This window comes from Harmonia axyridis, chromosome 2, assembly GCF_914767665.1.
Source record: "Harmonia axyridis chromosome 2, icHarAxyr1.1, whole genome shotgun sequence".
NCBI classification, from domain to species: domain Eukaryota; kingdom Metazoa; phylum Arthropoda; class Insecta; order Coleoptera; family Coccinellidae; genus Harmonia; species Harmonia axyridis.
The window spans coordinates 33,638,505-33,665,424 of NC_059502.1; the positions used below are offsets into that span (position 1 = coordinate 33,638,505).

At 33.8% G+C, this 26,920-nt stretch overlaps 1 protein-coding gene and 3 long non-coding RNA genes across 8 annotated transcripts in view; 2 read left to right on the plus strand and 2 right to left on the minus strand.

Annotated features, from left to right (window-relative positions):
• The window catches only part of LOC123671970 (supervillin-like), a 220,884-nt gene that overhangs the window by 140,923 nt on the left and 53,041 nt on the right, over positions 1–26,920 (plus strand). For 4 of the 5 annotated variants that reach the window (XM_045605895.1, XM_045605893.1, XM_045605892.1 and 1 more), the window contains exons 3-9: positions 9,096–9,237; positions 10,685–12,425; positions 15,272–15,495; positions 21,397–21,525; positions 22,716–22,850; positions 22,935–23,018; positions 25,074–25,182. In XM_045605895.1, coding sequence (XP_045461851.1) covers positions 9,096–9,237; positions 10,685–12,425; positions 15,272–15,495; positions 21,397–21,525; positions 22,716–22,850; positions 22,935–23,018; positions 25,074–25,182 — 2,564 coding nt within the window. The remainder of the gene's footprint in view (positions 1–9,095; positions 9,238–10,684; positions 12,426–15,271; positions 15,496–21,396; positions 21,526–22,715; positions 22,851–22,934; positions 23,019–25,073; positions 25,183–26,920) is intronic. The other variant, XM_045605896.1, reaches the window with a different exon arrangement.
• LOC123671983 lies at positions 9,602–10,675 on the minus strand. Its single transcript, XR_006746208.1, has 3 exons — positions 10,161–10,675; positions 9,802–9,911; positions 9,602–9,740 (listed from the first exon to the last, which is right to left on the minus strand). It is a non-coding gene; the product is annotated as an uncharacterized LOC123671983 (long non-coding RNA).
• On the plus strand, positions 18,851–20,372 carry LOC123671982. The gene is made up of 2 exons (XR_006746207.1): positions 18,851–19,153; positions 20,112–20,372. It is a non-coding gene; the product is annotated as an uncharacterized LOC123671982 (long non-coding RNA).
• LOC123671981 lies at positions 19,417–20,114 on the minus strand. Its single transcript, XR_006746206.1, has 2 exons — positions 19,677–20,114; positions 19,417–19,585 (listed from the first exon to the last, which is right to left on the minus strand). It is a non-coding gene; the product is annotated as an uncharacterized LOC123671981 (long non-coding RNA).

The window sequence follows — 26,920 nt, forward strand, 5'->3', positions numbered from 1 at the left end:
TCTTCATTATGAACATTATATCACATAAAAATACCAGAAATTCGAAGAACCCAACTCTTAAAAACAATTTGAACGTTCATTGAACAATATTTGGCTAATTTGAAAAATAAAAGTATTCTTCATATTTTCTCCTACAAAGCGCCGTTTTCGAGTAACTTGATCTTAAAAAAAAAATTTATCTGTGAAATTCGAAAAATTGGGTACTTTGGCTAAATGCAACTCTGTTCTGTTGTGGAAAAAATCCACAGAAATGAATATTTACTATGATGTCATGTCTCAGATTTTAGAATTGAAGTACTAGCCAACTTAGTTTGAAAATGAAGTTATTTGAATGAGCTCACCTCAACTCTTCTATTTGATTACAAATTACTGAGCTTTGACACAGCTCTTATAATAAGAAGATACTTCACTAAAATCAACATTCTTTTTGAAAAGTCCAGATTATTCATAAAGCCCATGTTTAAAAAAGTTTTCACAAAATAGTCCCATTATAATGACAACAATCAATATCTCACTAAAGACTGCTGCTATCGAACAATACTGTATTCTTCTTCGGCTCATTCAAACTCACATTGAAACATACCAATAGGACTAGGTACATACTAGACAAATTTTCATGTGATTGAGATTGAATACTTTTATTCTTTTGCTATTCCATAAATTCATCCTAAGAGCATATGATTGACATACTTCCAAGAGGGCCTTAATTGTTTTAATGTGAAAACAAATTAGGTGAGTTGAAAGAAACTGGATATTCTATTGTGGATATTTAAATTGAATACTCCTCATTTATTTTCAATGCCAAAATCAAGATGAATTAAGTAGTAAAGTTGGCTATAATGTAGGTACACATTTAGAACAAATTTGATTAAAGTGGAGTCTAACTTTTTCCATTGATTACAGAACCAGAATATTTTACATATTTCCATATTTTCATACTGATGGCTTCAAAAATATTGATGCATTTCAATATTTTCATGAGATAGTTGGAACAAATCAAATGCTTCATTTCATAACAAATATCTTACAACAATAACAGTGTAAACTGTAAATTAAAATTTTAGGTTAGAACATAGATTATTGGAACCGAACTGCTGTGTTTATATTTGGCATCACTCGAAATTTAAACTTAAAACCACAGATTACTATAGTCTGTGTTAGAACTTTCATAAATTATTTATTTGAGATTTTAAGGTTAAATGCCAATTCTTGTAAACAACGATATCATATAAATGAAATATAATGAATGAATGGATATGAGTATCAGAGCTAATATGGGTGGTAGCGAGCTCAATTCGTTATAATTATCGAAAATGAAATAGAAATCAAGAGAAGAATATTTGGTATACCGAATATTTAATCTTTAGCGTCAACGAAATTGGAATAACTCATTTATTTTATTATAAACACTACTTTGTTCAACAAATGGAATGTTAAACGTGAGTTTATGATGGTTTTTCTAATTTAGTAGCTTATTTCCAAGGTTCAAAAGGTATATCTTATGCTTGAGAAAACTTCAGTGTTCCGGTTTTCAGGGGTGAATTAGCTCATTTTGAAAATTTAAAATGGCTATATCTTTTTAACAGGGCCGAATCGGAAAAAATGGTAAATGGTATTTCTTTTGACCTCAGGAACCTTCGGTTAAAATATATGTACAAGTCAAAGACTCACCCTGTATAAATGTAGTGATGAACTCTGCTGACGAACTACAATTGCACTGCTGAGCGGTACCTACCGACCATGAAATGGAGGTTAGCTAAGCGTGGTTGCGGTGGCCTCAGCTGTGGTAAAGAGTTACGGGTGGGAAAATTTCAACAAAAAATGTATTTTAGAAAAGCTGCCGATTTAATAAGTCCAAATACACTCTTATAGCTATTCAAAAAAGAAACGGCAGACGATTATCGCGATGGCGAAGTGGTGGCAGAAATTTTCAAAATAACAAAAAAAAATTTTTAATGTTTTTTAAGAAACTTTAAACGTAGGTATATTATTCTTTGAAGTTTCAGAAGCTCATATTTTTAAGGGCAGGTTTGTCCAGATTTTAGTTCAATAACTTTGGCGTCGGATAAAACAACTATTTTCATCGAATGAAGGAGAAAAAACTAAAGGGTGCAAGGTATTTATCGAACTTCCGCATGCGATTTTGATACTCAATAAATCTAGTCTTAATAGGAAAAGTTCAGAACTTAGAGTTAGACGATGAAATTAATCGTCTAGTTTTTAGGTGGTTATTGCGAAATCAAAGAATTTTATATAGATGTAGCACAATTTACCAGAGATGGTATTAATAATTTAAAAAAATCAAATGTCTGCGCCGAACCAAAACCTTTTGCTCCATAACAAGCCCATTTCCAATACAGGTTTTCATTTAATGTTTCGTGTGGTGTTTATTTTAATTTTTTTCGGAATATTTTACCTATTTTACTTGATGCAGTTGTTGATGTCGGAGGAATGTATTTTCAACACCATGAGACTGCATTTCATTTCAAGAACCATTGTGACCCTTTTTTTTAAGAAAATTTTCCGAATCGTTGGATAACTGGCCTGCAAGGAGCCCCGACTGGAATCATATAAATGATTTTGTTTGGGTTTACTCAAAATCAGAAATTTTGAAGATTTCCCCTAACGCAGACATCTCTTAACCTATACATTTCGCTGTGTTCCTATTTTGCGACCCAAAAAATTCAATTAAATATGTAAATTATTTATCAATTGTAAAATTGTATAAATTGGTGAATTATTTATCAATTCTTCCAAGGCTGGATCTGAAAAAAAATCAGTTGCTATGTCTGTATGAAGTAGTTGTTGCAGAGAATGAATATACTGAATATCCTGAAAATATATATGTAGTTTTGAAAGTTATGGTTAATAGAAGAAGATTGACAAAATCAATAAAACACTTTATATCTCGATTATAATAAGAGACAGACCCTTCAAATGTGATTTATTTTGACGCGCCTTAGTTTCCTCCATCTACTCATAACTTACGCTCATTTACTAATGAATCACCCTGTATATTTTGCTTTGATAATTTGTCGCGATAAAGCGAGATAAGTCCGTGTACTATGGGTATAAATCCTGCTTCTCACGTTGGTCCCAACAAATCACAAATATGTAGAGGGCACAGGAACGTTGGCACTTATTCTTTTGATTTTCAAAAAAACCGACACGCGCCGACCAACTACCAACGTTCGCCGCAACGTTTGGCCAAAGCTATTTTCTGGATCCACGCGTTAGACGAGCGTCATTAGCCCGTTTGGAGAGGAGTTTTGGCGAGATGAAAATTTATAGATATTATCATACAGAGAAATCTACATATTAAATCATGTTCAGAGTTGATAAAATGACGTAACGAAGTTCGTTCCTGACGGGGATTCCCAGACCACAATTTTTATTTTTGGTATATTTGATGAAAAAAATTTTAAACAATATTCAATTAGATTTAGATTTAAATAAGGAGGTTACGTTTCACTGCGACCTAATGGTATATTGTGCCCCCTATCAGATCTGTTCTCTCTATAACGTGATCTACAGTTCACCTTACAGTTCCAGAGTTCTGATGAACTCCAATATCTGGGATGGCTTCAAGGAAGCTAATTCTTCATTTCTATAAGTTTCGTATCCAAAGCAGGTTTTGCGTTGGCTAGCGATGGCGAGGCATTCCGTCACCAGGTGATCCGGAGTTTCTTCCTCCTCCCCACAGAATCTGCACTCGTCGTTTTCTGTTAGACCCATTCTCATGAGGTGTTTCCTAAGGTGGCAATGCCCTGTGAGGAATCCAGTGAGGAGGTGTTGCATATTCTTACTAAGATCCAGATACTTTTTGGATCTTGTAGAGTCAAAGTTTCGAAGAAACTTTTTGTAGTGATCCAGACCAGGAAGATTCCGCCAGAGTTTTTCTGAACCTCTTTCTTGTAGGTGCATTTGTCTACACCACAGAAAGGTTCCGGGCCGATGAAAGGAGTTCGCGCTCCTTTTCTGGCAAGTGTGTTGGCCTCCTCATTCCCTCTGATTCCCGAGTAGCCGGGAACCCAGACTAAAAAGACCCTGTTATTCTTACCTATTTCAATACCATCTTAGAATCGATGGTATGTGAGCTTAGTGCTTTAATTGCAGCCTGACTTTCGGAATGTATAGCTATGTCATATTTCCGATAGTTTCTTGCTATGTTGATCTCTACACATCTTTCTATTGCAAGTATCTCTGCCTAAAAGACACTTAGACAGTGGCCTAGCGATATTGAGCATTTGGTACCAGCCCCAAATACTCCAGCGCCAGTCCCCGTCGTGGTTTTGGAACCATCTGTATACCATTTGATGGTATTCTTATTAAGAATTGGGATTGTGGACTTCTTTTCCCAATCCTCTTTTCTACTTAGTATCGTAATGAAAGTTTTTTCGATGCCAATTTTCTTCATCGTCCAATCACTGGGAAGGTTCGCTGATGGTATATAATTTGACAAGGAGGACCAGGATCTCTAGATAGTCTTAGAGTGGCCTCAAGAGCAACTCACTCATCACTAGATGAATAAGTTAAACGATATACAATCAATATTCATTTGTTTTTTGCACACATATTAAACAAATATACAGATTAGTATTCAATAAGATAATAATCTGAATTCAGTTTCGTCACAATATAGAGAAGTTTATAATATTATTTCTCAACTTTATTCACTCATAATTAAGAATTAAGAGCGAAACAAATAAGCCTTACTTATAAGTAATAAATAACCTCTAGGAAAAATTTTTTGTTGAATATCGAAATAGGCAATCTACCTCTCATCATCTCAATCAATATCTCTCACGCCGAACACTTAACAGGTATATTTTTTGTTCATGATAGCATGAACATGAATTATCGTAGCGAATAAAGTGAAAGTCCAATCACAGCCTTATCGAAAACCAAAGTACTAAAATATCGTGAATGATTGATGTATGTATATTAAACAAATCGTGTTCATTGACTTCACTTGATGCGGATGATAAATATTGTTCGTCTTTGTTTGAGACAGCTGTTTAGATGTATTTCATCTGGTTCAACGAATTGTGGGTTGTTTTCGGGATGTTGTGCCAATTTTATATTTTCTCATTAAACAATTTAGAGAGATTTCATGCTATACTAAATTCAACATCAACTCAAGTCTACATTTCTACATAACGAAATAGAAAAATAAACATATCTTTGATCTTATCCCCTGTGTCAATAACACCGGAGGTCAAATTACAAAATATGAGAAATCTGGTGTTTTATTTCAATTTTTTTAAATAACAATTTCAAATAAATGTACATTCAACTTAAAATTTCTCTGATCGGCAACATAGCAGACAGGCTATTATACCTAATTTCTTGATATTCATTCTAACAGCAGTATGTAAACTAAATGTTTGATTAATCTGTACCCTCATTTGAAGAAAATAAATTGAATATTTTGCATACATCTTTTAGAGGAGAGAACACCAATACTCGAAAAAGAAACAATATATTGTTATACACGGCGCAAAAAAATTAACGCACATTATGGAAATCTCAAATTCATTCTACAACTGAAGGTGTTCTCAATGATAATTATTTTTATCAGAATTATGCATGCATATGTTATCCACTTTTTTTTCAATACAGATGTTTTTTCCCGGCAGGAATAAAAAAAGGTGAGATTATCAGATTTTGAATGTATATTGGCTCCATTCTGAAATCAGTTGTTCTCGATCAATTCTAGTGATCAATAGTTTTTCTTTCGTTTGATTTCTACACTCGATCGCTATGCAACGCGGAACACGCAATTTGACCCAAGAGGAATGGGCCCAAGCGGTAGTTTTGCGAGAAAAAGGGTGGACATACACAAGAATTGCAGAAAGGTTTGGAGTTTCCCATACAAGTGTGTCCAGAATGTTGCAGAGATTCAGGGAGACATGTATGAATGTCCGAAGACCAGGACAGGGTAGACCACGGGTAACAACTGCCGTTCAAGAACGTTACTTGAGAGTTTCTTCGTTGAGACAACGGTTTGCAACCGCTCGCCTCCTTCAAAATCAGCTTGAGCAAACTCATGTGGTGCAAATTAGTACTCAGACAATAAGAAATCGCCTCAGAAAATATGATTTAAGGCGTCGTGTCGCGGCAAGAGGCCCAGGTCTTATCCCAGCCCATCGAAGGGCGCGTTTGGATTTTGCGAGAGAGTATATCCATTGGGAAGAGACTGATTGGGAAAGCGTTCTCTTCACAGATGAGTCTAGATTCTGCCTCTACCATTGTGATCGACGTTCCCTTGTATACAGACGTCCACATAAAAGATATGCTCAGTGCAGTTTCCTGAATACTACTGGTTTCGGGGGAGGATCGATTATGGTATGGGGTGGAATATCTTTGACTGCTCGCACATACCTAGTGGTCGTTGATAATGGAGCTATGTATGCTAATAGGTATATAAGGAACATTCTTGAAGAGCATGTAGTGCCATTTGCCCCATACTTTGGTGAAAATTTCATTTTTATGGACGATAATGCCAGACTCAATCGTGCGCGCATCGTTCAGGAGTACCTTGAAGAGGTTGAAGTCTCTCGAATGGAATGGCCAGCAACAAGTCCAGATCTCAATCCGATTGAGCAGGTTTGGCAAAACCTCAATAGAAGGCTGAGAAGTTCAGAAAATCATCCAGCTACTCTTAATGACTTAGGAATCCAACTCAGAGAAATCTGGGAAGGATTAGATCAGAACATTATAAGATCACTCATTTTGAGTATGAACCGTCGTTGCCGAGCTGTAGTTAACGCAAGGGGTGGAAATACCAAGTATTAAATCACTTATCAGCATTTCAGTCTGAATTGTTTATTTCTCTTCTTTCACATAAGATTCGGTGAAATCCTGAATTTTTCTTCCATTTAATGTGTCTTGTTTCGTTCAAAACCTTCCCGAGAGAACATAAAAAATAAGTTATGAAGTCAATGTAGAGTTAACTTTCATTAAAATTGAGATTTTCAGAATGTGCGTTAATTTTTTTGCGCAGTGTATTTCTATGAAGTTAAAATTATTTTTGCGAACTTATTATAGTTGAACAGCGAATAATCATTTTACCCAAATGTACCGATTTTGCATTTTGTGCGTAGGTTTCCTCAACCGATTTAGTTATACTCGTCGAAATCTTCAAAATCCGAAAAACTGTTCCAAATAATTGAAAAAATACCATCCAATCGAACTGAAATGAAAAAATCAATTATAAAGTCGGACGGATTGTAGTTATTGCGAGATTGAAATAAAGTTTTTGTAGAATGCACCGATACATTTCTCAAACTGTATGCTTTTTGTGTGTTTATGTAGTAGCATTTGATTTAATCAAGAAATCTGAAAGAAGGAAAACAGAAAATCAAAATAGAGAGAGTTTTAAGTAGAGAAGAAACAATTACATGTGGAGTGCCTCAGGGGACAATTTTGGGCTCCATCCTCTTTCTGTTTAATATCAATGAACTATTTGCCTTAAATCCAGATAATGAAATTGTAAGTTTTGCTGATGATACGTGGGACCAATTAAAGCTGAAAACTGAAGAAAAATTTGCCGAGAAAATCGAATTTTTTGAGAGAAAAAAGTTGAAAATTCATAGATAAAATTTAATTTAAGTCATATACCAGTCTAAGGACTGGAAAATCTTTTCTATTTCTGATATTTGTATGTGATGTTGATGTCGATGATTCGAAGATTCACAAAAAAATTGCTTTGAAGATTACTTACACCTGCAGAAACAATTGGATTATATTCAGAATTGGTGTTATAAAAATAGGTTACTCTTCTTCTTCTCAAATATGTCTCAATGTTAAGAAGTGCAAGGTTGAAAGATCACAAAAATTTCTTATTCTTATAATGTTGTCAGTGTTGAATTGGAGCATTGTATCGAATTAAAAGATTCAGGCGTCATTCTCGACAGAGAGCTGAATTTCATTGGGAATACTATAGTAAAGGCGTTTTATAATGATAAATTGTGGAATTTCATCAAGATCAATGCATTGAAACCGGTGTTCTATTGTAAAGTATGATCATACTGGAATATGGCAGTATTATTAAGTCCCTTTTTATGGATGCCATAAGAAGCCCATTGGGGAGTTCAGAGTAAATTTCTCAAATTGGTCGTATACAAAATAGATATGCGTAGCCTGATTTATACATGAGACACGATGTTGACAATTTGGAGAGCAGAATACATTGTGTCTTCGTCATCGTCCTGTGCAAGGTTCTGGATGGCATTGTTGACTCTCAGTCTAGTCATCCAGATCAATTTCAATGTTCCCTAATACTTTTCTAAGGATCATATAACATTCAAACTTCCAAAATCAAGAACAAATATGAGATAATCGAATTATTAATATTTATTTCTGCGCCATCAAGAAACTTTTTCTTGGTGAAAAATTGAATTCATATTGTTATTTAACTTTCGTATTATTTTAGATTTGATACCATTTTTAATTTCGTTATTCAATAATATTGTGATGTTGATGAAAAAAATTGGACAACAAAACTGTATTATTATTTTGTATTATTATCTCAACTAGGTTAAATCTTCCTAATCACTTAAACTTGTTAACACATGGAGGGAAGATCCCAGTTTCTTAGTTCCTAGTTGAACTATTCGGTTGGGGAAGAAGCCCGTGGCGTAACAATCAAGCTGAAATGGAATAAAAAAATCTAGAAGTTACCGCCTGGATTTTTTTGGGTTTGTTTTAAGACATGAATCCAAATCTGAGTTATTCGTCAAGAACGATGTACATCTATGGCACCCACCCTATCTGATATCAACTGACCTTTATGAATCAACACCTACGTAGTACCTGCGTAAATATGCTTTCAATGCAATCCTTATTACTGTACCCCATAGTTATATTAGTGGACTAGTGACGAAGCGCATTTCAATTTTTTTTGGCAAATACATGGCTTTCCAGATAATATTGACTGAGGATTGACGTTGATTATATCGAAGAATTACTTCTTGGTGTTGTTAGACCTTTTATATTTGGTATTATATTCAATGAATTCTTTGCTCAAAATTTCCTCGAACAAAAATAGACTTCATCTGTTGTTAGTATTTCAATTAATTTTGTCTTTCCAGAGGACCAATACACCGCCTTCACCTATGGTTAGTGGCTCAAGAACGGTCATTAGTGCTTTCGACAAAGATAAGAGTAGTAAAAGGAAAAGCAATCTAAATAAATCTCTCAACCCAGAAGAAATAAGCTCACAAAATAATTCAGGTTTGTATAGTTATGATATTCAAATTCAATGTGCAGTTTATCACTTTCCTCGTGGGCTACTAGTTGAGTCCACTAAAGCATTTTTTATTCTATATTCCGTGTTTTCTGAGTTGTTTTTATTTTAATCAGAACCCATCCAGATGAAGTTGAAATACTATGTTTGTATTACTTGATTCGTTCAAAAATTTAGATTCAGCGACATTAAAAGTAAAGTAATGTAAAGGTTCCGAGGAGAAGAATGTATTCACTTCAAATTTTCTAGAAGTCTACATTGAAAAATTTCATATACATTAGAAGAATGGCTGGACTCAAAAGACAAAGTTTCTGAAGTAAAGAATAATTTGGTAGAAAGGTTTCGTATAGAAAAAAGTCGTCCGATTGGTCGTTTTTATTACTCGTCTAACAATTGATGTTCTCTAAGAACCAATTGTGTTTTGCCGTGGTCATCTATTTCTACAGATATGAATTCCTTCATCACTCCAGAGGATCTGTTGTTCGAGTTACTTCAAACGAAGAGCCACAAGTTACTATCGATCATATTAATTACTAGATTTGCTTCCTTACCTTTTGTTCCAGAGAACATGTTAATACAATTCATATCTGAGAATTTTCAACAGGGTTTATGGTTACATAGCAACGCTAATGGATGTTGGCTCCTTAGTACAATTATTTTACTGGAGAGGAGAAAATGTTTTTGATTATAGGAAAGTGAATTTGTCACAGTTAATTTTTGAAATGACACTTGGTTATTATATATTAGAGCTTTTTCATCCAATGAACTCCTACATAGGGAAATATCAACTTCCAAGAAGAAAGCTTAAGAGGAGCCTCATTATGCAGGGGTGTTTTAGAATTATCTAGGATTTCATTTATCAGGCAATTTTAGTAGAATGAGTTATTTCGAACTGTTTTTTGGAATTTACCTGCAATACCTCACATGTGTCACTGATACCACGGCTTATTCTTATGAAAATTCAGCTAGCATTTGCTAATATTCTACAGCTTACGCACAAATTTTTTCGGAGTTGCTAGAAGTCATTTAAGGGGATGTTTTATTTTCTACATTCAACGTTTTTTCCGATTACCTATTCTTCAAAAAACTATATCCATAAACGTACAGTTCGTTTTTTTTATATATTTTTCTATATATGTATCAACATATTCTTGAGTGCAATGGTTCATTATGTTCATGTAACTTATTTTGATACTTCGTAATTTGACGAATCCACAAAAGTAAATTTTGAAATTATTACCTAGATTTTCAATACATTTTTGTAGTTTTCGATTTATTGACATATGAATTCATGGAATGTCATCGTCAATAATACGTATAATAAGAATTCAAGAAGAATATATTTTAAATTTTCTAATATGTTCCATCGGAGTTGCTTTGAGTGTTTTCTCTAAATATTAAAGTAATGAAGTATTTCACTATTTTTTGTTTCAGAGGATGACAAATTCAGCAGACGTAGAAAAAGAAACCATGAAAAACTGGACAACTCTCGTCAGACTTTCAAAACCCCGGATTCAAAAGATACCAAGACAATATTTAGTTTCACCAGTTCATTGAGCAAATCTGCAGTGAATGAATCAAATCCAACATCACCTTCAGAATCATTAAAAACAACTCCGAAGAAATCGCAATTAGCTATCCATATGGAAAACGCTAGAAGAGGTATATCAGGAAAATCAACGGATAGTCCATGTCGACGACAAAATATTAAAAATATATCATCACCATCTTCAGGCGAAAACTCTCATAAATTGCTCAACGGTATCCATAATAACGGTAATGATCGTGCACAATACAATGTGGAGACCACCCATCACAACTTTGAGGAAAAATCCAGAGTATCAATAGACGTTCGAGACAATGAGCACAAAATCAATATGAATAGACTGAACTCCCTTACAAACATGACACGAGAAACTTTAGCTAGGGTAGAAAGGTTAACTGCAAAAAGTTTGAACTCGCCAAAAAAATCATTCGATTCTACTTCAAGAAGAACTAAAGCTGCTGGTTCGGCTTCCAAATCTGCGTTAGATAATAGAACTGGACCTTCTATGTCTAGGAGAACCATATTCGAAGAATCTAAACAAGAACGGTCCACCCAACACCGTAATGCGTCTCCCGTTTCCATCCTTAAAAGAAAAACCCCTGTAGACGACTGCAAACCAGAAACTTCGACGCATACACCACCTGTTACATTCTCGCCGAGCGTCAAAGAACCCAGTACTTCCAATAGAAAGCAAGGCATCCTCAAAAAAAGGAGGAGTCTGGACGAAGCGTTGGTATTGAGGAGAAGAAGCTGTAGCCCTGAGGTAGCTAGAAAGTCTGATTCTAAGTCAATCCTCAAGTCGCACAGAAGATCCTCTCTCGAAGAACTGACAAGAATCCAGTCTCCAGAGGCACATCTGCAAAGCATATTGAAGAGAAAAACGTCCAAGAGCGAGGAAGATCAAGACCAGTCCTTTAGTTCTCCCCAGAGTATATTGAAGAGACGTTCTGGAGCTAGCAGCGCTGGATCGACTGCAAATTCCACCCCTCATGTCTCCATAACTACAGCTGTTATCCTGGCAGCTGCAAGTGGAGCTGAAATGGTGTTGGAGTCGGCTAGTACGTCTGTTAGACCAATCCTCAAAAAGAAGAGTATTTCAGACGATCAATCGCAAAGCGACAATTCACATTCGGACGCACCCAGGCCCATTTTAAAGAAAAAAGCCAGTACTGATACCGATGACTGTGATGAACGGCCCAGACCAATTTTGAAACTATCTCGCGGTTCTTTCGAGAGAGAGGCAGATAAGTCTTTCGGACAATCCGACGGCGAAAACGAGATGAAACCGATACTGAAGCAGAGTAGGGAGGATCTGTCCAAATCCAAGTTCTCGTTCAGTGAAGAAGCTAGAAGCGAATCTCAGGAAGCGCTCAGAAGACATCAGAGAAATGCACGAAGGAGTAATACAATTTGTGCCGATTATACCTCAGCTGCTGTTAACGGTAATGAAGACGAAAGATCTATCCTGAGAAAACAGAGACCTGCGTCTGCTTTCGAATTGAATAACGCTACTGATCAACAGCTATCACCACTGGCGTTTACTGGGGCTGTTCCGAAGAGGAGTTCAATGTCTAGAAGTAGTGACAGGCTGAAACAGCTCCATGTTTCTTCGGAGGAGAAAACATCAGGGTAGGTTGAAAGATTTGATTAGACGTTATTGATCATTAGATTTGAAGTAGTATTTTATATAATTTCAAGAGATAAACCTTTTCTATCTTTATGTTGTTACCCATCTGTTGAAGCTTTGTACTTATGGGAAAAGGTGGTATTGGTCTGACGGTACCAGGTCCGGAACTCATTGGCGTGTTATATTGTACATTTTGGCAGAAGTGCATTTTTGTATACTTTTTCTTCGGTTACAAGCATTTACAATTTTAGTTGAACTAGGATGATACGAATGAGAAAGTAGATGATTTTCACTCCAAATTTGAACTAACACGCTATCAGTTCTTTCAGTTGGCATTTTGGGATGATGAATTGACCTTTTCGAGATACATTGTAGTCAATTCAAGCTGCAGGGCAAAATGTACATCAGAAAAACTGAATAAAACAAAAGATTATGGCTGGGTAAATCGAGTTTTTTAATATTCCAAAGTATATTGCCGGCTGATATCCCGACTATGCTTTTATATTTGGTCTATTAAAATCTAATGATCGAATGAAAAACGTCCGCCTGGCGCCCAGAGCTTCAATCGCAAAGTATTTGCTATTGAATTTGCATGAAATACGTTAAAAAAAACATATTATACCGCATCAATCCTTTTAGTTGTACAACACTATTAATATACAGGGAGTTTCTAAATTAGAGGTACATAGGAAAATGAGAGATTCCTTGGATAATTTAAAGAGAAAAATTCACGCTTCGTTCTCTAGTTACAGGGTGTTTTTTGTAGTCCTACTTTTTGTGTTGATTATACCAGTATAACGAATCTTTTTTAATGTTATAAAATTTGGTACTAAAACTTATAATTCATTTATTCATCACAGCTTATTAACTGGATCTTAATAATAATTTGGATTTTCTTAAGGATTATTAGAAAATGTTTGAATTTTTTTTCTCAAAATCGGTAGCATATACGACAAAACTACAAGATACCAAAGAGTGTAGTGCCAGTGGTACACCTTGAAAAAAGTTCTGTAAAAAAGAAGCGAGCAATTTGAGATAAATATCTAGTGTATCTCTAAAACAAAGCGTTTGCTTGCCCATGTTTATAGGATTTTTTCTTGATATCATCCGGGTAATCTGTCATTTCTGTTTAAGCGAAATTCAAAACATGTGCCGCTATGATTTCACTCGTCCAATGTTTCTTTACCTCATAGCGCTAACTCCAGCAGTATCAGAGTTATGAATTTTAGAATACTCCCTCTGAGTATCCCCTGGTCGAAGTATTTAGTCCAAAATATGAAGAGGTCGCACATGCAGGTTCCCAAGAAGTCCCAAGGAGAGAATAATTTTTTTTGTAGGTAAAGCATTTTTTTCGAATGATTTGGATTCTCTTATGGGATAAGCTAATATAAAATAATAATATAAATAAAAATATAAAACTGAAAATTTTGCATAAAATCTAGAAAAACTGTAGAATGCCATGAATGCAAAAAAGTGCATGATCTAATCCCCAACATTCATTTCTTGATCCCTTTCCTATATATCCCGAAACATCCCATTTCGAATTTATCAAATTGTAGTACATCCATTCTGCTGCCAACTCTCGATACTAAATTTAGATTTTCACATGCACACACTTCAGCGCGGAATCATGTTTGTTTTGTAGTCACTTCGAGTGTTCGTTGGTTTGTCCAGGAAGACGAGTAAGTTGCAGTATTTTTTCCAAAATTAATATTAGACATTTTCGAGCTTCGCTTGTCAACTGATTTTGTTTTGAGCCAAATGAGTGAATCAGAGTGGAAAATATTAACTTTTTCTTTTTGTGTCGAGTCACCGAACTATCATTAGGTATCTTGGCATTCACTTCCTATATAATATTTTTGTGTGTTTTCTTTCTAATTTCCTTTGAGTTACTTTTATATGGAATATGTGAACTCTTTACGGGTTACATCATAGACACTTGATTGATGCAAATAGTGGGTTGTAGTGGTATGAAGATTTTTTAATTTCACCAAAGAAGAAGTTATTTATATTGACATTTTTGCAAAATTCGATGAGAAACACCATTCAACAATGATTTCTCTGACGTCAGATAAGCCAACGTTGTAAATTGACATTCAACAGACTATATTTGTGAGGTTAGATCGATTGTTTATATACTGAGTATCCGAATAGAGCTGCATGACAAATATATGATAAATGATGAATTGAACATAAAAATTTATTATTTCACGACAAATTGCCAGAAATTATATGATTTTTAAACTTCTTCACAATTTGTTCGAAACAACTACCTAAGTCTAGTCTCATTTTGAAATGTTTCAGCTCTATATTCTAGGAATATACAATTCAGTGTTATGATATTGTATTTACAACAAATATCATATTGAAATCTGTAAAACCATACATAACTTTTACCGTTGATCCCAGAAATATCCTAGAAATATCATTTTAAACTGCTGCATATTTTGTGCATTCACAGTTTTTCGAAAAAAAAAATGCGGGTTTTTTATATTTTGCTGAAAATATTGCAATCATCACGATTGTAACATCGTAGTGGTTTTTGAACTATTTTCAGTTTAATACCATGGGTTTGGAAACTGAATTTCAATAAGTATACATCACAACTAGGAAAGAATAAATAATAGTGAGGTATTTACAGGGTTTCTTCTTGTGATCTACAATTTAATATCAATTATTTACACTTTGTAATACTTCAGTGGACAATAGGGACCACAAACTAGACTGGTTATGTACATCTTCTAGATCTTGGCAATGTTCTAATAAAATATTCAAACATTTAACAACAAAAAAAAATCTGGATGTCATCACAACAGCACCCTTCAATGAATTCAACTGCTTGTTTCAGTTCGTCATATGCAGCTTCATCTTTCAACGAACAATTGTGCCACCAATATTCCCATATATCGATTCAGAAGGAAGAATTTACCAGTTTTCTATTTACAACACAGAACTTGAATTCCGATATAGACAATTGCTCAAAAATATCGACAGATTCAGCATTCCAGTCCCTCATCGACGGCCTAGAACTGGAGGATAACGACAGCAAATTGGTCATGGATTCTAACGGAGGTGAGGAAAGCTTCCGATGAAATTCTAGAATTTATTTAATTATCAAGATATTCCATTTAATGTTATTTTCAAATTACGTCTCGAAGAAGGGAAACAAAAGTTCCGTTTGTTTATCTAATTTTTGTCGTAAGAGTGAGAAGCATCTACATCTACGGCCCAAACTGAATGCCTATACAAAATTTTGGAAACCAACAATTTATTTCATTCCATGGGTGATCACAATGCTTCCGCTACCTTCAGTAGACCTAGAAGCAAAACTGGATATGTGATTTACAATTATGTCGTATACGGAGTGTTTTGTGGATAACTAACTGTTCATGCTTCAGTGCGAATGGAGAACGATTTGGATAGTCTGAATCAGAGTAGGAAATCTATTTGTTTATGAGATGCGGGGTGTTTTGTGCTTTCTATGAAGGACCATTGAACCGATATAACTTTCAATACGTCAATAGATTTTCTTGAGAATTCCAAGGATTAACGGCCGGTTTCTGAAAGGCCAATCAACGTAAATTTCAACTGTCAATTCTATGGGTTGCTGAAAGTAACGTCAACTCCTTTTATTTGAACCATCTGCCTGTTAACACAGTGGTCAAGTATTACACGTAAATTATACGTCAAGCGTCATTTTGGGTTTCTGAAATTCATTTTAAACTCTCTTTTCAAGTTAAAAGCTCCAGATAACATAGATTAGTTAATTTTACAATGTACAATGTACAGCATTCCAGAAACCCAAATGGATTTGATATCACTGAATGTAGTATCAGTTGAACAAAGATTTGATCAGTCTTCGGTACTGTTAATAATCAGTAGCGCAGGCACGAGCTGAAAAAATTAATATTTTGATGTTATATACAGTAAAATACCCTGTACATTAAATTTTTCAAAAACAATTATACGCTTATAAACTATACTGACTCACTTGGCATAGTCACGTGTTCGGTATTCAGATTCATTGAATATGGAATATATGTACTTGAAATATCTGTAAATACGTACCTGTTTATCTATGAATAATCTGTTGATTCATTTCGCATAACAATTAAATGATTGAATCTCACAGTAATAATATAATATCATCACTCAAAAAAAATAATTTTGTTATTGCGGGTATTATTTATTATTATTTATTTATTTGAAAATGATCTTTTTAGCAGCATTTTATCGAATGGATTTACTTCAGATCATAATAATATCGTCTGTAAACTACAAATAAAGGAAGTATTTAATGACATTATGAAAAAAAAATTTCACCTTGGCATTAGATTATAAAAATTTCTGAAACTTGCAAAAGTAGCTGAATTGAAATGTTTGAAAGTTGTTTCATCAGTTATGTTATAAAAGCCGTTTCCTTATTCTTTTCAATGCTTCAATTTATCAGGCATATGGCATAGGTATGTTGTGGACATAATATTTCATGGACCTAGCAGAAGTAACTTCAGAAACGCTGCTAGTATAAATTGGCCATTTCTCGAGTTGTTTCAGTGGTAAGAAAGTTCATGAATTGGAAACTAAATTTTTCGAAACACACTCTTTCCCGAGCTTAATTGAATGCCCAAAACGATAACTTTAAGTTAGTTATAGGTGCCTATAACTTGCTGAGCGAAACAAACTCACGGCATACCCATGAACATTTACGAATTGTGATGATCCGACAGGTATACAGGGTGGCCACTTTTTCAATGGGATTGTATTGGTAACTTTTAAACCATAAGAGTAAGAAGGTCGGTCAAATGGAGAAAAAGTTGCATGCATAGAAGCATTATCAAGCAGTTCAAGCAAATCGAGATTATTAGGGCCGGTTATTGAGATATCATAAGAAAAGTAAATTCTGTCATTTTGATTTTTCTTTTTTTCCCACTTTATTTCAAATATTATCAAAAAATGATACAGGCATTTTTTATTCGACAGTAAATTGTTCTCAATTTGACGTAATCAGATTTCGTATCCAACGTTTCGTGCTCTCTGGGCCACCCTCAACCTCATTTTTTTAAATACGGACCTGTATATTTTATGACACTTTTCGAAATAACTTTTAACGCTGAATTCAACGCTATATCATACAATGTCATTCAAAGTTGATTTTCAGGTGATTTCGACCCTTATCCAAATTTCTTTGGGTCGGATCTGTATTACATTTCGGTACCTTTAGTTTAATTAACAACAAGCAATACATTTCGATGAGAAAATCAACTTACTCATCTTGAACTAAATGGAACATATCAGAATCAAATCAAGAAACAAGTAATAATTATTTACATATTTCAATTCATAATAATTGAACGAATTATCATTTAATGAAAGAAAAATCGAATGATTATTCGAAAGTAAATGAAAATGAATGAAGTAAGTGTTCGAAATGTCCACCATTTTGTAAAATGCACTTAACGGTTCTGGAACCCAAACTTCTTATACATTTGCTTATTTCGTCTTCTTGAATACCTTCCAACTTCCAATACATTCTCAATCTTCTCGCGAGAAATCACAATTGTTGGATTTGTCATTTGTTCCAGAATCGAACTTTATTTTGATATCATTACGATATAAGTTTTGAAGGCTTGGTATTCGAATTTAAAATCATTGTATTCGCGTCTCTTGACTATTTTATTAACAGCGGTTTTTGATAAATTGCATTCACTACAGATCCGACCCAAAGAGATTTGGATAAGGGTCAAAATCACCTGAAAATCAACTTTGTATGACATTCTATGATATATCGTTAGATTCAGCGTTAAAAGTTATTTCGAAAAGTGTAATAAAATAAACAGGTCCGTATTGAAAAAAATGAGGTTGAGGGTGGCCCAGAGAGCACGAAACGTTGGATACGAAATCTGATTACGTCAAATTGAGAACAATTTACTGTCGAATAAAAAATGTCTGTAACATTTTTTGATAATATTTGAAATAAAGTGGGAAAAAAAGAAAAATCAAAATGACAGAATTTACTTTTTTTATGATATCTCAATAACCGGCAATGATAATCTCGATTTGTTTGAACTGCTTGATAATACTTCTATGCATGCAACTTTTTCTCCATTTGACCGACCTTCTGACTCTTATGGTTTAAAAGTTACCAATACAATCCCATTGAAAAAGTGGCCACCCTATATACATTTCAATTCTACGGACATATTTTTTAATTCATCTACTTATCGGTTTTCTGCAGGGATTTTCATACCTTCCTACCTAGTGAGGTTGGATCAATACGTTCATTTTTCATTATCGTAATGACTAATAACAACATCTATGATATAAATATCGATAAGGATACGTATCTCGTTCATATGAATAATGTATTTATTTGTGATCCTGAAATGATTGATAATTTCATTCAATAGAGTATTGATTGAGGTGTGTGTATATCAGCGTTGCCAACCCAAAATCTTGAGATTACCGTACCAGGGACGAGAAATTACCGTATTTGGGACACTTTTACCGTACACAGAACCACAGAAGTACATAGAGAAAGAGATAAACAATTCTTTCTATTCTATGGCCATACCTATCCTACAAATTGTAATTTAAACTTGTCAAAATTTAACTAAGCCCTAAATCAAAGATTAGGGAGAGAAAGAAAAAATGCTTTGTCAAATTAGTGGAATTTTTAATTCAATTGAATAAACATAATAAAATGTACAGAAGAATATATACATAAAAATAAGTAATATATAAGTAATCTTAAATGTGAATCATTATTCATTGCATAGATTTCTTAGTTTTTGATTTTTTGTATTCACTTAACAAGCTTAACAAGCACATTTCTTTCAAATCATCATCATATCTTCTGTTGAATTTATTAACAAAGTTTGCTTTCAACTCATTAGCAAAATAATATGAGCATCTTTGGAAAGGTATCGTTTTGATTCACATATCAATCTTGAGATATTTGTTCTATTGGTAGCCTCGATGGGTCTTCCTTTGCAAAAACAGTGGGGAACTTTACGCCTAAATATTTTGCACTTCAAAGAATTGATTTTAGCCTTCATTCTTTCAATTCTCTGGTTGGTTAAGGGGCTCAGCTTACTACCACTACGTTTGGGGGTGGCCGAACTGCTACTTGCTTCTGTAAAACCTTCTGATTCCATTGTAACATCTAGAAAAAAGAAAAACAATTTCATCTTATTGCATTTAACACTAATTTGAATTGATAATTTCATTCAACAACTTCAAGTAACTAGACTTACAAATATGATTTGCATTCATGTGTCCTCTTTTCAAAAATTTATATTTCAACCGTCTATGACAAATTCATCTTCATCAACTTCGATACTAGAACTGGAAGAATTAGAATACATATCAATTTTGTTCATTCTTGCATACATATTCTGAGTAGGTGTAAAATCTACGCAGTTACCATCTTTTTTCACACACTGAGACGTTAATAAACAACCATTGATTGTATTAGTTATTAACTTATTTCTTGATTTTGTTTTAACCAAGTTTATTTTACTGGAGACTCTTTTTCGCATTCAGCATTTGAGTGCGGAAGGGATAATATATTCAGTACGAACTGTGACAATTTCTGGAATTCAAATACACCCATTTCATTTGTATATTTTTGGAGTTTTCCCCAGAATATGTCAATGTCCTCGTTGATGTCTATTTTTCTTCTTCATCAGCAGTAAAATGGTAATCTGGCAGCAACCTCCACTGTTCATCGATTAGTTGACCTTCACTACTGTCATAAAAACGTGTCATATTTTGGAGCAAATGAGCTAATGATGGGAACTGCTGGTGTATATCTGAAGAAACTGCATTTTTAGGCACAAATATCTGCAATTTTGGCAAAATAAAATTGTCGAAATCATACCGTTTTCTAATTTCTACACAGAGACATGAGTAGAAACATCGATACATTACAATTTCAAAAGCCACTATTACAATGAGCTCAAAAAAAAAATCGCAATTGAAATTACGAAATTACCGTATTTTGGCGTACGGTAGCCCCTTCGGACCGTATACCGTATTTGGCATCAATTTACCGTACAAATACGGTAATTACCGTACGGTTGGCAACGCTGGTGTATATATAATTCCAAAAAGATCGCAAGAGATGTGATTGAACGAATTACATAGTCAAGTTTTTAGTGTTTCTTTTGTCGTGTATCTATGATAGTTGAGGAATTAAAATTCTCGACATATATGTTTTCAATCTTTGTATTAAACAGAAATCGTCAGTATTATTTCATGATCTCGTCAAATTGGGTAAATATAATAAAAAGGTTCATGGAACCAATGTAAATAGCCTCTTCTTTTATTTCATATAATGAAAGATTTTACTCATTTTTGTCGAAACAAGAATTGAATATAGGCCAAAATATTAAAGAGGGAGACTCCATAGCTGACAATAAATTTTACAATCTAATAATAATGAGCTCAGAGACAAAATTTCACTGATCTTAAATGTATTATGTGGGACATGTTGCGAATGCATAAGGGTACATCTTCAGCAACTACAAACAGAGATTATAACTGGTAATAGAGATTTTAAATGGTAACAATTGGTTAGCATTTGTTCAGATCAACCTTTCTTAATGTAGTTTCTGTTGATTAATGTAGTTTTTGTAGGTAAATGTAGTTTTTGAAAGAAAATTAAAATTGATTTAGGCAGAAGTTTTGTGTGAAATTTGCAGCCTTTTCATATCATCAGCAATAAATTCATTGATTCTGTTCGAATTATGTGAATTAGAATTCAGGAAATGTTTTTGAGTACCTTCATGAAATTCGAGTGTGGCGGGAGAATCTGTCGATGAAGAATCACTCGGATGTAGTTTTCTCAATGGAAGCTATCTGATGAGTAATGCAAGCACTCATTTAAAATAAAATGGAAAATAAAGAACGAAATGTTCAGATATTTCATAATCTATTGACATAAAATTTATTTAGGTTATTTTCTTTTTTCAGAATCTAGTAGAAATGGCAATAATGTACCCAATATCTCCATCACGTCAGAGACACAAGAAGTGAGAAGGTATCCCGTTAGCTTTTGTGATATTGAAGAATCAAAAATCATGGACCAAAACAATAAAACAGGTAATCATTAATTTCATATATGTTTCGATATTTGTAAATATTATCGCCTCGTTGATGAATCATTTGAACATTTCAAATCGACACAATGGGTTCTATTTGTACTGAAAAATTCATTAATAACTGTTTTCCAATAGAAGTTTTCATTTTGATATTAAAAAAAAAAAGATTATATTTTAAGAGAAATCATTGGATGTTTATTTCATTGTGAAGAGATAGTTATTGCAGCGATGGAAAATGAAATCAGTCTCGGCTATGGTTGAGCACCATATCCTTTTCATGAGATTTTCGATGACAAATTCGCTCATTTGCTGCTGTATGTCTTCGTTAACTTCACGAATCACGAATTCTATATTTAAGGTCTTGAATCGATTATGGGCTATTGGCATGATCACAAGATCTCGGTAGACACTTGTAATCACAGTGTAATAACACGGCCAGGAAACAGGGAGTTTTCAACTATAATTCATGTATTTCTTGAGCGCGAAATACTCATTAAAGTTGATGTTTTTTTGAGGAAAATTCGGATCTTTTTCATGCATTTCAAGAAGCCAGTCAGCAAAAATACACTGTTGCCGATGACCTACCCAAGTTTTTATGCAAAATATGGTCTTATATCCTTTGTGGAATGCTTAACTTCCAAGATCGACGAAGAATCGTCAAACCTGGGTTTTTGTCAACACTACGGCCTACAGCAGCAATATTCTCAGTTTTTTTGAGCAACAGATTCGGTATCGATTCTTCACATTTCCAACTTGTCTCAACAACTTAAAAGTGCTTTAATTAAGTGTGAACTGTGCCTCCAAAATTTCCACCATTTTTATAGTTAATTTCAACAATTTCAATGAGTTTTTGAAGCGTGTATCTTTCCATTTTTAGTAATTGCATATTTTTGGTTGTCAAATGTCAAAATGCTTTTCAAAATGAAACATCTTATTGGAAAAACCTGTATGTTAAGTACGGAAAAACCTAAGATTCTTTTCCTTCAGTTCTATCACATATTCATCCATTTATATGAGATGGTTTATGGTCTTTTACCTTGAAATTAAATCACTTTAATGTTTTCCCAACTTGATAAACTGCTCTAGGAATTTTGAGATTTTTGGATGGATAATATTTATTATATGAATATGAAGATAATCTTCCCTATTTCTGCTTTCATTGCCTATATTGTAATACAAATTATTTCACAGATAGCACAAAATTAGAAAAACCTATTAGGAAGAAACAAAGTACATTATCTGTAGAAAAAACCAAAGGAAGCAGACATTCTACACAACCTGTGACAAGTGATGAGATAAGGGAAGCAAGCAAACTGCAGCCAGATGGTAAATCTAATTTTGAAAAGCTTTTCGCTGATAGTTCCTGATGTGCTTTTCTTATGTTTTTTAATTATCTGCTTTTATCATTAGATCCATCGAATTTAAGTTTGTCTGAGAGAATCAAGCTATTCAACCAAAAAATCACTAAGGAGAACCAGAAAAATCATGCTTTAGGTGTGTTTTTTGTTTAATTTTTTGTTTGGAATTTTGTGGTTTGTGTGAACTGTTTTGAGATGATCGAACACTATGATGGAATTAAAGTTCAATAAATTTTAGCAAATACGGTTTGAGTGCAGACCATACCGATAATTGAATTATATGAACACATTGTATGTCCTATCACAATTAGGGCCTATGCGTGATAAACATTTTTTCGATCTCTGTCGTTTTTGTTATTCACTAGCATAATCGACCCTGAGTTTTCATTCCAATTCACTTTCCTACTTTATTTGGGTTTAGTTTGGATCAACTAAGATCTAAAATACTATCGCTCTTTCTTTGCAGAGGAAATTTTTTAAATCTAATTAAAATTACCTTCTTTCTTCTGACATATTATAAATACCCGAAATCATAAAGTAGATTGAATATTGAAGCTTGTAAATGCTGGTTATGACAATTTCGCTGTCAAAACGTGAGTCACACTCTTATTAAATCCCGTGAACAAGAGTATGGCTACTTAGATTTCGAGTGAAAAGAGTAACATTGACAGTTTTGGAGTTTTTTGAGGATCAAATTAATTTTTATATTCCCTCCGTTAAAGATTTTGTTTGATGAATTTACCCTTTTCCGAAAAAATAGGTAACGCAAATAATAATTTAACATATTGCAATATCTGCAAGATATTGCAGATGAGAAATCTCATTATTGAATTTTATGATCTATTTTTAAACCATATGTCATCCTTGAAACTCTTCTCCAATAAACATTTCTTTACAGGTTGAAAATAGGAAAATGACCAAAAATTCAAAAAATTTATTCATCGATTTCCTAGGAAGCTTCCTCGGAAAATGAAACAACAATAGCAAAAGATGCTTCGGTGACTCTAAGTTGAATTATGAATTGTTTATTTTGCATACATTAACATTATCAATGGAAATTGAGAGAATTTTTTCTCTGAGTGATAGAGTGAGTTTCTTATAAATGAATTGTCGAATTTCATATTGGTATAATTTCAAATGTGCAAAAATATCTGAAAAGAAAATTTTTTCACTCAACAAAATTCAATATGTATTCCCTACTTTGTAATGTGTTGTTACGAATTTTCATTTGGATTTCCAACCAATATATAATTTATTGCGAACGGACATCAATAAATCCTAACTGAGTGAATTTAGTTTTATTTCGTTGAATTATGATCGATTAAGAATGTGTGAAAAAACAGTACTATATGTTAAGCGTCGCAATGGTTCCTATCATTTCAATAACGTTCACACAAACTTTTATTCTGTGCTATCATCCTGAATGAAAATGACCCAAAACATTATATACCCTAGAATATATTGAATAGAACCACATTTTTACTGAAAATAATGAGAATAAAATTGTGTATTGTTTTCAACATATATCATAGGTTTACTCTACACACTCTACAGATCAAGCTTATAGATGGCTTGCTGATCGTTTGTACTTGATTATAGCTGAATTTTGACATGTTTGAAATCTCGAGGACAATTTGTAGAAGTAGATCTTGACTTGATTGGAATGTAATATCAAGATATAGATTCACGAATAGAACTGATCGAAAAAATGATTTGATATCAAAAATGAACAATATTTTCATTTTCAATTAAATAGAAAAATATTCTGATTTCTGAGGAATACGTCTACATTCAACTGCTTACTTAAAAACGGAAAGCTTGAATGAACACAAATTTTATAATGATTGGACTTCATTAATTTCCATGTCAGTTAATGGAAGAATAATAAAATTAGCTCTGCAACTATGCGTTATATGCTTTCGGAAATGAAGTTATGAAATATCACTTTCTTCCCAAAGGCATCATCTATGTTGATTATCAGCAGATGTAATGTATTTTTCGTGTATTTAAACTGTTGCTACTTTTTACTCTCAATTATTTTATTCGGTATTCCATTATTTGCTTTTAATTACTCCTGTCTGATTTTCAGTAACAACATATTTATTATGAGGATAAATTCTAATATTCTAGAGTATATTTTAGTTTTTGGTTCATAAATGAAAATATACGAATTTACCTTCAATCTTATTAGATGGAAATGCTACCTTGACTGATAAACCACCGAAAATGGGAACAAAATTGAGCAGATCCTCCAGTGCACGTGTTCCTCACAATTCATCTCAGCCCAAATCGAATATAAAGTGAGTCATTTTTTTTCATTATAAATGAAAAATGTATGTTCGAAGTTTCAGTCGATTTTATTTCTGTAATTTATTTTGTATTAGTTGTAATTTATTTATAAGTACAAAATTTGTGTTGACGAAGGGAAAAATCAATTTAATTCATGGAACTTTGGGAAACTCCAGGAAAAGGAACATCTAAGAAAATTTTTTCTAACGGGTGTGGCGCAATGCTTTCTGGGTTGTAGCTCGCTGAATTTTCTATGTGATCATTAATAACCCAATCGGAATAACTTCAACAAAATTTCCTATCATATCAGTAAACGCTAGATCTTAGGTTCGACAGATAAGTGACAGGTTCCAAAACACCCATACGCAGTAGTCTAAAATGCTAGTGATCTGAAATTGGTTTAAGATTTGAATTGAAGATGGAATTAAACATATGTCCATCAGCGGTTTCATGGATACACATAATAAATATGATCGAAATCAGTCTAGAAGAACGAGAAAATGTTTGGTCTCTTATCTCAAAATGCAATCCAGACCATCCGAACACCTTCGATTTCATGCTTTTCTGTCTTTTACGCCTTATTTATCCAATTATTATCCCATTCTAATGAAATTTGGCTTTGGCATTCGGTATTAGCCGTAGATGGTACCAAACAAAATTTAGCTTTTCCAAATGAAAGGTGCGCGATGAACATGCGCGATGAACATGCGCAATCGTGAATTTACTAGTATTCACATACCTTGGTTTCTACTTATCCGATGTTGACAAAAATTGATTTAGATTTTTGGGTTTTGCTCATGCCCAAACCTGAAATACCTCGAATCTCAATATTTCGCCTTATTCTCTTTGGTGAAATATGGGTGATCGGGTTGCGAACATTGAATAATCCATAAAAATTTCAGCTTTTTGAGTATACGGTGTGTGTTCCGCATGCGTAAATTAGTTTTTTTTCAAATAACATACTGTGGAAGGCTGACTTCTCAGTAACAAAGGACTAGAAAGCATAATACAACAGCCATTGGCATAGAAATTTGAAATATTTTACGGGTAGGTATCTAGAGCGCACAACCAATTTTGCAAGAATTTCTGAATTCTTGGGAAGAATACCGTTTTACAGCCGCTTCTTTGGCTTCTTTTAATGAGGCCGTTCCGGAGTTGTGATGTGGTCCTTTCCCTTTTGTGTTAATTTCGGGGTGGGGTGGTTTAGCTGTGTGGAGTGCTAAAGAACCTCTGCCGCCCAGTGCTCCCAATTTGGGCAGCTCAAACGGCAGAAGGTTTTCCCGATTTTTCCTTTTTTCAAGGGTCCCGGATGAAGGAGTTGAGGTATTTTTCTCCTCTCCTTCAGTGGGTTTAACTTTTTCCTTAGCCTTATTCATATTTGGTTCCACGAAAAGATGGTGTCATATAGGTTCATTTCTACAGAGCCCTCCATGCAGAAGTGAGGGACTTCATACAATGGAGATTTGAATAATTTTTAGAACATATTTGTCTGGCATGAATATATGAATGTCAAGTCAATGACCATTGAAATTGTTTTTTTCATTACAACATTTCCATATATTCAATCCACTCGTTCAGCAGAAAACGTAGTCTACGGTATCTTCCTTAAACTACGGTTTCCTCGGAAAGTCTCCGTCGACAGTCGCGTTTCGACGACCTTATCTAACCTATCGCAATTCTAGCAATAGCGTAGCCCCACCCATCGAAGTGATTTCTAGAATTACGATTGGTTAGATAAATCGTTGAAAC